Here is a 12,169-nt window from a genome sequence, read left to right as displayed (position 1 = left end):
GAAAACAAATCATTGTGTTGAAGGGACATGGGTTATCATTCAGACCTTTAGAGAGTCCACAGTAGTCTGAAAATTCTCTCAGGCCACCAAAGACCGCAATCAATATTCTGATCACCTCATAAAATTGGATCAATATTTTCTAAATCCTGATTGCAGTTTTCACAAGCATGTTCCATAAATATAGGAAAATTAGTGAGCACAAATTCTAAGCAGAAAGAAGTTTCTTGCATTTCAATGTCTAGAGTGCCAGCTACAGTAGTATGAAAAAGTATCTGAAACGTTTGGAATTTCTCACATTTCTGCATAAAATCACCATCAAGTGTGATCTGATCTTTGTCAAAATTACACAGATGTAAAAACAGTGTCTGCTTTAAGTAAAACCACCCAAACATGCATAGGTTTTCATATTTTAAGAAGGATAGCATGCAAACAATGACAGAAAGGGGGGGGGAAATAAGTAAGCGAACCCTCTGCCTAAGGAGACTTAAAGAACAATTTAAACCAGTTTTTACCAAACAATTTAAGCCAGGTGTGTGCCCAATCACCGATGAGTGGTTTAAAGCTGCCCTGCCCACTATAAAACACACACCTGGTAAGAATTGTCTTGATGAGAAGCATTGTCTGATGTGCATCATGTCTCGGTCAAAAGAGCTGTCTGAAGACCGGCGAGCAAGGATTGTTGATTTGTATAAAGCTGGGAAAGGATCCAAACCATCTCTAAAAGTCTGGATGTTCATCACTCGACAGTCAGGGAAGTTGGCTACAAATGAAGAGAGTTTGGCATTGTTGCTTCTCTCACAAGGAGTGGCCGTCCACCAAATATGACGTCAAAAGTTCAGCGCAGAATACTCAGAGAGGTAAAAAAGAACCCTAGAGTGTCGGCTAAAGACTTACATAAATCACTGGCACAGTCCAATATGTCTGTGCACACATCAACTATATGTAAAACTATGGCAAAGAAGGTGTTCAAGGGAGGACTCCACGGAGGAAGCCACTGCTGTCTAAAAAAAACATTGTTGCTCGTTTAATGTTCGCAAAAAGGCACTTGGACACTCCACAGAGGTTTTGGCAAAATATTTTGTGGACTGATGAAACCAAAGTTGAATTGTTTGGGAGTAACACACAACGTCATGTGTGGAGAAAAAAATGGAACAGCTCACCAACATCAACACCGTGAAGCATGGTGGAGGGAGCATAATGATTTGTGGCTGTTTTGCTAACTTGGGGCCTGGACAACTTGCAATCATTAATGGAAGAATAAATTCAAAACTTTATCAGGATGTTTTGCAGGAAAACCTGAGGCCATCTGTAGAACAGTTGAAGCTAAAAAGAGGATGGATGCTGCAACAAGACAATATAATCCAAAACACAGAAGTAAATCAACTTTAGAATGGTTTCAGAAGAACAAAATACACATTCTGGCCAAGTCAAAGTCCAGACTTGAACCCCATTGAGATGCTGTGGCATGACCTAAGGACAGCGATTCATGCCAGACATCCCAGGAATCTGAACTACAGCAGTTTTGTAGAGAAAAATGGGCCAAGATTAATCCTGATCGATGTGCCAGACTGATATGCAGCTACAGGTAGCGTCTGGTGGAAGTTATTGCTGCCAAAGGGGGACCACAAAAATTTTAATGTGATGGTTCTCTTGCTTATTTTTCCCCTTTCTGTCATTGTTTGCATATTGTCCTCATTAAAATATGAGAACCTATAAATGTTTGGGTGGTTTTAGTTAAAGCAGACTGATTTTTCATCTGTGATTATGACAAAGATCACATCACATTTGATGGTGATTTTATGCAGAAATATGAGAAATTCCTTCAGATACATTTTCATACCACTGTAGCAATGGCGCTTGTTTGTGCCATATTTTTCCCAGCCTCAAAGATGACAGTTTTTACTCTGACACAAACTGCTCGTCACTTCATATTCTTTATGTTCAGGTGCAAACGCCAAATTGAAGAACGTAGAAGGTCTTCTGCCGCGTCAGATTGCTAAAGATGCTGGTTTCAAACCGGCTATGAAGGAACTGAAAAAAGCTGAGAAACAAAAGGCCAACACTGACGAGACTCTCCTGACAGATTTATGGGCTCTGACCCTCCATGACTGGTCCAATGAACATGAAAGTGAACTGCTGCAAGCCTTTGACAGTCCAAAGGTTACCGGTGAACAGTTTACCTCAGTATTAACAACATTAGGTGCTCCAGTTACCGAAGAGCAACTTGAGTTAGTTATCTCATTGCATGGGGGTGGAAGATTGGCCAGTCTGAATGTGAGTGACTTCATCAAGGGTGTGAACTACATCAAAAAACCGTACCTCCTCCTCTCCTACCTCCCCAAGAAGAAAAAGGGTGGGAAGAAAGGAAAGGGGAAGAAGAAGCCAAAATTTGTTCTCCCTATGCCTATTTGTACCCTCCCACAAGAGTTTAAGCCCCGCCGAGAGGATGGCGGCCCACCAGAATACATGATGGAGACATACAAAACTGAAGACTGCAGTCCACTTGATGAAGAGCCTGCACCAGAACATCCCGTACTTGATGACACATCGTGGTACACAGAGAAGCCAGACAAGATCTACCTAAATATCAACTACCTCGTGAAGAATGGCAATATTGAAGCTCTAGAACTGGCTTTTAGTCAAAGGATTCCTGTAGACGTTCAAGATCCATATTATAAGACGCCACTGATGGTAGCCTGCGCCGTTGGAAACTTGGAGGTGACTAGGTACCTCCTCCAGAAGAGGTGAGGCACATTCACCCGCTAGCGTTGGTCAATCTTTAAGGGCGTAATCACACTAGGGCTGTCCCAAACCATTATTTTTCTCCCGATTAGTCAGATTTTTTTACGATTAGTCGACTAGTTTAATAATTTTTTATGAACTTTTTTTTCCTCATAATAATCACATGTAATATAGCTGGAGGTTATGAAGAAGCATTAGATTAAACATCATTCTATGGATAATAATTTGATGTAGATGAGCCAAAGATTCCAAAACACAAGATGCCTTCAATATTGTTGATTTTAACGGAGGCGGCAATGCATTACGTAATGTACATAGCTGCTTATTCAGCTATAGTAGCCCTACATAATAATACGACTTTATTCTCAAAGTTATAGTACGAGAGAAAAAAATCTAACTATTATTACGAGAATAAATGTCGAATTATTAGTACGAGAATAAAACTGCGTAGGAACTTACAGTTACCTTACCCCTACGCAGTAATATGACTTTTTCCTAGTAGGAATATTACGACTATCCACGTAGTCCTTTCATTTTTTTTATATTTATTTGGCCCTAATACGCCATTGTATGACATAGATAAAGGTAACTTAAATAAATAATGTTGTTATTTGGACTTACGATCCGCCAGCTTGTTGTCTCCTGTCTTCCAAAGTTATACCTGGGTGACGACGCTTCAGGTGTTCATTCTCGACCGACGTACTGCCGTGGTATGCGTGCTCAGAAATGCAGAGACTGCACACGACAGTGACACCCTCCTTTGTTTCGATAAAATAAGTCAATGCTTTGGCCACTCTGGTCTGCTTTTTTGGCTTTGTGCCGCTTTCCCTGCTTGCATCCCCACCCTCCGCCACTCTCAACTTTCCATGCATATACTGTATTTTTTTTTTTTTTTAAACTCACCTTTAAACGTGCAACGGGGTGTTGTTCTCGTCGTCGCATTTACGTCAGCGACAACGTTGACTAGTCAGGACAGCTCTAATTCACACCTGGCCTGTTTGGTCCGGACCAATCCAAAAAGTTCGTGTTGCGCACCTTTTGGGCTGGTGTGAATACAAACCAGTGAACTCTGGTGCGGACCAAACAGCCGGTCCAAGACCTTGCCGGAGAGGTGGTCTCGGTTCTCCTTCATGCGGCTCGTGGTGGCGGTTCGCTAGGGGTGACCGCAACTGCACCGTGGTTCAGACCATAGCTGAAATCACATACCTTTTGCACGTAACAAGCTTCCTTAGCAAGCAAATGTTGTCTGGTTAGCATCACAGTCTGTGATTAGCAGTACGTGGGCTAATAGGAGTCGGGGTTATATGAGGAGCAGAATGTCTATTGTTCTTGTAAAATGAACATGCCTTCAAAGGCCTCTGATGCTCCATTTTTTCCAATTTTTCGCAAACGCTTGTAATTGGATAAAACAATGATCACATTAGCAGTACGAAGTATTGTTTACTTCCTTATTTTACCGTATTACCCGGCCCACACCGTTTTGTCCAATGATTGAACGATTTTTGCACATGCGTAAGCTTCTTGTGAATTCCTGGGTCGCTTGCTCAAATTGCAATGTGAGAAGAAACCCCATCAAAAACGTCCAGACCAAACGTATTTTGGTGCGGACCAAAGAAAGCGAACTAAGACCTTTCAGATTCAGAGATTTATTTGTCATTGACACTACCTCTCACAAGATGACAACAGATGACAACGAAATTCCGTTCGATGAGTGAGCATCGGGCGGCTGCAGACGTTCCGCGCCACCAACTTCTCTCTCTTCTTCTGAAATTACAGAGCAAGTTACAAGTAGAGCAGTTACAGAAGTTACAGTACACACATATATCATACAACATAGCAGGGATATAACATGACACACAGGTCACGTGCAGGGACTTTTTGTGTGAAAAGAAAGAAGAACTATCAGTCATGGCTGGAGGAAGGGGAGGGGGTCAGTGATAGTAAGAAAAGGCGGTGGCGGACTGGAAGGGGGGGAGGGTGTGTGTGAGTGTGTGTGTGTGCACACATTTATCAGCATTTGTACGTGTCTGTAGACAAAATAAGAGTCGCAGGGCCCTGTGACCGGCCTTGGGAAGAGAATCAAGGGCCAGAGATAGGGCCATCTGCGCGGCTCTCTCCAGGAGAAGGGTAGGATAAGGGTGTTCGGGAAAGGAAAATTATAATATAATTAAGCCGAATAAGTAATTTAATATGTCCAAATACAGTTGGTCTTCTGTCAAATTCACGTTCATCAGGGCGTAGGTGAGACCTCAGGTCCCTTAAGTCATTGCCAATAGGCGCGGTCTGCCTCGACAGTTCCGTCACGTGGCGCAAGGTAGAATCCACTTTTCTCTATCCTTCCTTGGACCGAATCGCGAGTCCACGGAACCAGTTCTCGATCCGAGCCTCGATGCGGTCTTCCAATGCCTTGAATCACACCGTTTGATCCGTGGTCAATTTGTTGATTTCCTTGAAAGCTGCCGTCTTGGAACTTTCCAGTAGAGCAGGGTAGCTCCCAAGCCAAGCAGATGGAACCCGACGACCGTCACGTCAAACAGCCAAATATCCTCGACATCTTCCACAGATAGGACAGTAAGACACGCTGGCTTCCAGTGATCCCATGAATCTCTCAAGTATCTAGCGGCGAAGGTACCATCTGGGCAGGACGGCTTTCCTGGTGCACTGTGTATTGTTGAAAAAATCTTGTCAATTGCGCTGAGAGACCAACTAATCAGATCCATTTTCGTATGAGAGACCAGCAACAGTTGATCCACAGGGGACATACAAAAAAGGCAGGCAAACTAGGCTGACGAAGATAGCAGAAGGAGCAGCAAGAGCAGGGAGGAAACACATCCGCCCCCGTCGAAGGCAGGGAGAAGAAGTGGTGTGAATACGCCCTAAATCATCACTTAGTTTATACGTTTTTTTTGTTTTCATGGTGGCATGTTATGCTTGTGGCTAGAACTGCTATGCAGTTTTGTGGGTTGTTTTCTGCCACCCTTTCTGAAATATGTCTTAGGTTCATTGGAAACTAAATAGATCGGTTGTTTTGGATTAACTGACTACCATCTAGGACAGGCACCATCTCAGCTACGAACTTAACAAGGATGAGCAATAAAGAAAATTATTGGATTGATAGATATCAACAATTTAGAAATGCCTCTATTTGACGTAAGTCTGATGGTACTACAGGCTGTGAGCTTTCCCCATAGAAATCGTACACTTCCCTCAGTTACTCTCTCATCTGTTCCTCATCCATCCAGCCATTTTGATTGGCTTTCACAATGACTCTGGCGAGAAACAATCTTTGGAAAGCATCTTCCTTTATAAAAATGACCATAGATGGCAGTTTCTTTTTGTTTCGTGTAGGTGATAGCCTTGAGTTTGAATTGGGCTTCGCAAGTGTAGATGCCATTTTTGAGGGTCCTTCACCAAACCAATGTTGTTTAGCCTAACGCACACACTCGAACTTTACAGCTACTGCGGGACCACCCCTATCACACGCAACCTTCTCCCTTTAAGGTTCGCACGCGGCTCTCACTTACGTCCGCCTTTTGAAAAATTGCTCACTCAGACAGACACAATATGGTACTCGATCCCCACAGTAGGCCCACGATCCATTTGGGAGAAAATGTTTGACTTTTTGGTGCGCCTTATGGTCGTGAAAATACGGAAGATGTGCAACAGAGCCTGCATTAAAAAAGAAAAACAAATCAATGTAAATTGGCAAAAATCAGGGTCATTTATCTGTGACCACCAAAATCATGATCACAAATAAAATTCAAGTACTTGTGCAGCCCTAGAGTGAGTCGCAAATCATTTTCAAATTTGTGGGAAAATTACTGTTCTAAAGAACTCTACTGATGTCCCATTATGAAATCACTGTATGATTGTGTTATGAACAGTGCAACAGTGGACTTGTGTGATCAGTTCTGCTGGACGGCGCTTCACCATGCTGCTCAAGCTGGCAAAGTGGAAATACTTGAACTTCTTTTGGATGCTGGAGCAGACATAAATGCTCAAACCATCACTGGTACCACCCCCCTCATGATTGCCATCCAGAGCCTTCACCTCTCCTGTGTGGAGTTCTTCTTTACAGCTGGTGCCAATATCTTAATGGAAAACAAGAAAGGTGTGACTCACTCATACATCTGAAATCGCAATCAGGAATAGAGTGGGGAATTTTTTTATGATAGTTTAACAAATTTAAACATTGGTACACTTTAGATACAGCAAACAAACAAAACAAAAAAAAAACGGACCCCTCCCTAAAATATTTTTAATATACAGTGATCCCTCACTACTTTGCGGCTCAACATTCGTGCCCTCAGTGATTCGCGGATTTAAAAAATATTTATCAATTCAACATTTAGAAAATATATTCATCAAAAATTCAAAATGTGTACATATGGTGTGAAAATTGCCCATGCACCAGCAGAAGGCAGGGAGAGCCCGTATAACTCAAAATCCACATCTCTGATTCGCTAGCCCGTATACCCCCTTTAAGAGATCCCTCCCAACTCAGGAATCTCGCAAGCTGATTGGCCGAGATGCAAGAGAATGAATGCACAGTCCATATTTTTTATATTATTGATACATTATTTTATGTACAGTTTGTTAGGTATATCATTATTATTTTATTTATAACATGTTTCAAAGTATTCTTTAATGTTCTAACGAGCACTTACTGTTATTACAAACACAAAAAATGCATTTAAAAAAAAGCTGGGTACTACGTTCTATTTAAATAAGTAACTTTTTGAGAAAAATGTACAGTGGGGCAAATAAGTATTTAATCAACCACTAATTGTGTAAGTTCTCCCACTTGAAAATATTAGAGAGGCATGTAATTGTCAACATGGGTAAACCTCAACACATTGTTTGATTTTTAAAGAATTTATTTGCAAATCATGGTGGAAAAAAAGTATTTGGTCAATACCAAAAGTTCATCTCAATGCTTTGTTATGTACCCTTTGTTGGCAATAAAAGAGGCCAAACATTTTCTGTAACTCTTCACAAGCTTTTCACACACTGTTGCTGATATTTTGGCCCATTCCTCCATGCAGATCTCCTCTAGAGCAGTGATATTTTGGGGCTGTCGTTGGGCAACACGGACTTTCAACTCCCTCCACAGATTTTCTATGGGGTTGAGATATAGAGACTGGCTAGGTCACTCCAGGACCTTAAAACGCTTCTTACGAAGCCACTCCTTTGTTGCCCTGGCTGTGTTTGGTATCATTGTCATGCTGAAAGACCCGGCCACGTCTCATCTTCAATGCCCTTGCTGATGGAAGGAGATTTTCACTCAAAATCTCTCGATACATGGCCCCATTAATTCTTTCCTTTACACAGATCAGTCATCCTTGTCCCTTTGCAGAAAAACAGCCCCAAGGCATGATGTTTCCAACCCCATGCTTCACAGTGGGTATGGTGTTCTTCGGATACAATTCAGTATTCAATCTCCTCCAAACACGAGAACCTGTGTTTTTACCAAAAAGTTTTATTTTGGTTTCATCAGACCTTAACACATTCTCCCAGTCCTCTTCTGGATCATCCAAATGCTCTCTAGCGAACCGCAGACGGGCCTGGACGTGTATTGGCTTCGGCAGGGGGACACGTCTGGCAGGGCAGGATTTGAGTCACTGGCGGCGCATTGTGTTACTGATAGTAGCCTTTGTAACTGTGGTCCCAGCTCTCTGTAGGTCATTCACTAGGTCCCCCCCGTGTGGTTTTGGGATTTTTGCTCACCGTTCTTGTTATCATGTTGACGATACAGGATGAGATCTTGCATTGAGCCCCAGATCGAGGGAGATTATCAGTGGTCTTGTATGTCTTCCATTTTCTAATAATTGCTCCCACAGTTGATTTCTTTGCACCAAGCGTTTTACCTATTGCAGATTCAGTCTTCCCAGCCTGGTGCAGGTCTACAATTTTTTTCTCTTGTGTCCTCCGACAGCTCTTTGGTCTTGGTCATAGTGGAGTTTGGAGTGTGACTTACTGAGGTTTTGGACAGGTGTCCTTTATACCGATAATGAGTTAAAACAGGTGCCATTAATACAGGTAATGAGTGGTGGTGGAGTTAGACCTCTTTGACTGCCAGAAATCTTGCTTGTTTGTAGATGACCAAATACTTATTTTCCACTCTAATTTGGAAATAAATCCTTTAAAAATCCAACAATGTGATTTTGTGTTTTTTTTTTTTTTTTTTCACATTCTGTCTCTCATGGTTGAGGTTTACCCATGTTGACAATTACACGCCTCTCTAATCTTTTCAAGTAGGAGAACTTGCACAATTATTGGTTGACTGAATACTTATTTGCCCCACTGTACCTTAGTTTTACTAAGCCATACTTTTTACTTTTACTTGAGTAGATTTTTGAAGAAAAAAACGCTACTCTTACTCCGCTACTTTGGGCTACACAAGAGTCGTTACATTTTTCCTCTTTATTCTAGAGATTAAACTTTTTTTTTTCTTTGCTAGCGGCGCCATTGCCAAGAGTAGCGCTAATAATTTCACCAATGAGACATCGCAACAATAATCACATGACTCCATTAGACCAATCAGACACAAGCTTGCCTTTTTATGATCACGCCAGCCCATTCAATCACGTGGCATCTTTAAAACGCCGTAAAAAATTAGGTATTTGACATTGAGCGCTGCTCTCAGCATGACTCCAAAGTGCAAATTCAAACCTCTCAGTTTTTACACTATCCAAACTTTTGAACGGTAGAGTATGAAAGTCATTATAAGCCAATACAGATTTGCACTAAAGTGAAAAGTCACAAGTGACCCCAAACTTTTAAACAGTAATGTGGTACGGTACAGTAATTTGGCACCGATTATCACAAAAAAAAAACCAAACAAAAAAACGGTGATGTGATGATTTTATTTTCATAATAATAACTGAATAAGTACACTATTCACTATTTAAACTAGGAACTATTTTCTCCACTAGAGGGCAGGGCACTTATGCTCTTTGGACGAATAATGCTTCATTTCTGTCTTTTTTTTTTCTTGCCAGAGTTCAATGGGGTTTTTTTTCCCTTTGGCTTAATGTGGTTCCGTAATGGGTTATCGTACAGCATCATTATAACAACAGTTTATATGGATAAGTTTGTGCTGAGAGGAAAAAAAATACCATTGATTAAAACAGTTACTCACAGTGTTACTGAATACTTGAGTTTTCTTTTCACTTTTGTAATATTAATTTGAAGTAACGCTACTCTTACTTGGCTACTCTACCAACCTCTGTTTAAAAATGGCAGGGGTGACACTACTTTGCTGTGTTTCACTTCACGATAATCGAGGGATCACTGTCAAATTTATGTGAATATACCCAATATAAAAAGAAATAACTGAGCTCTCGTTCAGCTCTTGAGCTAGTTCTGCCATCAAAAACTATATTATAATGCTGTAACGATTAAACGATTCAGTGGAGTAATTCAATTCGAAAAAAGCTTTGAAACACATTTTGCTGCTTCGAGGATTCGTTTAATCAGAGTGATGTTCGTGGATACATTTAATCAAAGTGACGTAATGGTTTGTTTTGAAAGTTTTGCATTTATTTTATTGGTTTTGGTGGGTACACTGCCCTCTAGATGTAACATTCAATATGCCATAACTCCTCTCTCATGACTGAATCCAACTGCTCCCTGTTAAGACAAACATAAGGTACGCTACGGTTCAAAAGTTTGGGGTCGCTTAGACCCAAACACAATCCACGGTAACAGTCTGGTTAAAATCAATTGGTTTTGAACAAGGCATTCGCCAGTGCATGAAACCTTTGACAATTTCTTGGCAGCGCTACCACTGTTAAAAAAACAAAAACATGTGAATGCAGTGCTTTACTAAGCCGGTATTTTTCTTTCCTTTTTAGAACAAACCTGTCTTGATGTAGCAGTTGCATTTGCCGATGGTGCAATATATCAGTTGGTCAAAGAAAAGTATGAAGCCATGCCTAAACCAAAAGCAAAGGGTAAAAAGGTAACACCTTTGAACATTCAACCTCGCATCTCAAGTTGAGCATGTTTAAACCTTTAAACTATTTCTCTGTTTTCTGTTTTAGTGACAGCAATATCTCTCCATCTGCCTCTCTTGGGATTCATTCATTCTAACTATGTTTCCCTTCCTGATCTCTTTCTTCAACTTCATCCGGTGCCGACTGTTATGCAATACAATTACTTCATCAGAGTTTGTTCAAATAAACTAAATTTTTCAAGAAATTTCACCCACCATCTCAGCCTATGAAACCATTTGATCTCATATTAGTCAGTGTCCGCTTTATCTGTTAACTTGGAAATAAGTTCACAGCAGTGTTGTTTTTGGCAGCTGTTTTAATTTTTGTCTTAGTCTTTTGAATGATAATACTTGTTAGTCTTAGTCATATTTTAGTCATTTCAAAATGTGTTTGTCTTCATCTAGGTTATGTTGACGAAAACTCAGGACTAATTTTTTCTAGTTTTAGTCGACGTTTACTAAAAATCAGAGCCATATAAAGAGAGTCGCGACACTCCCATAGGGATCCATTATACGATTTTACTTCCGGGTTTTCCGGGTTACGAGCCTCGGGTAGTTCCAAACGTGGAACCTCTTTTAAATTGTCAACTCTTTCAGAGGCCCTTTGTGACGTTCACCCTCATCTATATTTGTGAGAATTGGTACACGACTGGCTTTCACGTGCTTATTAGCTTGATTTTGTAAGCTTTGAGCTAAGGTATCTCCCTCATGGAAGAGTACCAAGTCGATGCATGACAACCTGTTTTCTTTACACAAAAATGTTTGACATTATTATATTTTAGAGATACAGTGCCCTCCATAATTATTGGCACCCCTGAAAAAGTGTTTTTTTTAGCTTCTAATATATATATACAGTACTGTGCAAAGGTTTTAGGCAGGACACCTGCCTAAAACTTTTGCACAGTACTGTATATATATATATATTTTTTTTTTTAATTATTAAATTTATTAGGACCATGGAAGCTTCCACTTGGGGAAAATATATACATACAGTATATCCTGTATATACATAATATAATAAAAATATACAGTACTGTGCAAACGTTTTAGGCAGGTGTCCTGCCTAAGACTTTTGCACAGTACCGTGTATTTTTATTCAAATAATATGGGCCCTTAATGGAAAAAAAGAGAAAAATCCAACCTTCAATACAAGTGCATTCATTCAGTGGCGAAAAAATCCCACATAAAGAAAAAATTATTTGACATCAAATAATGTGTGTCACAATTATTAGCACCCCTGGTGTTAATACTTTGTACAACCCCCTCTTGCCAACAAAACAAGGTCTGGGGACTGAGATGGCCATGGGAGGAGCTTGATTTTGTGTCTGGTGAACCATTTCTGTGATTTGGCCATATGTTTAGGGTCATTGTCTTGCTGAAAGACCCAGAGACGACCAATCTTCAGCTTTCGGGCAGAGAGCAACAGATTTG

The 12,169-nt window shown here is 40.7% G+C and overlaps 1 protein-coding gene across 3 annotated transcripts in view; it reads left to right on the top strand.

The window, feature by feature from the left end:
* The window catches only part of ankef1a (ankyrin repeat and EF-hand domain containing 1a), a 38,802-nt gene extending 27,260 nt beyond the window's left edge, over nucleotides 1-11,542 (top strand). For all 3 annotated transcript variants that reach the window (XM_057822079.1, XM_057822077.1, XM_057822080.1), the window contains 4 exons: nucleotides 1,946-2,744; nucleotides 6,627-6,853; nucleotides 10,599-10,705; nucleotides 10,788-11,542. In XM_057822079.1, the coding sequence (XP_057678062.1) occupies nucleotides 1,946-2,744; nucleotides 6,627-6,853; nucleotides 10,599-10,705; nucleotides 10,788-10,790 (1,136 nt within the window). In that variant the 3' untranslated portion in view covers nucleotides 10,791-11,542. The remainder of the gene's footprint in view (nucleotides 1-1,945; nucleotides 2,745-6,626; nucleotides 6,854-10,598; nucleotides 10,706-10,787) is intronic.
* The last annotated feature ends 627 nt before the right edge of the window (nucleotides 11,543-12,169 follow it).

This window comes from Corythoichthys intestinalis, chromosome 19, assembly GCF_030265065.1.
Source record: "Corythoichthys intestinalis isolate RoL2023-P3 chromosome 19, ASM3026506v1, whole genome shotgun sequence".
In the NCBI taxonomy this organism is placed as follows: domain Eukaryota; kingdom Metazoa; phylum Chordata; class Actinopteri; order Syngnathiformes; family Syngnathidae; genus Corythoichthys; species Corythoichthys intestinalis.
The sequence above is the reverse complement of the archived record's forward strand: the minus strand, read 5'-3'. Positions and strand labels throughout refer to the sequence as shown.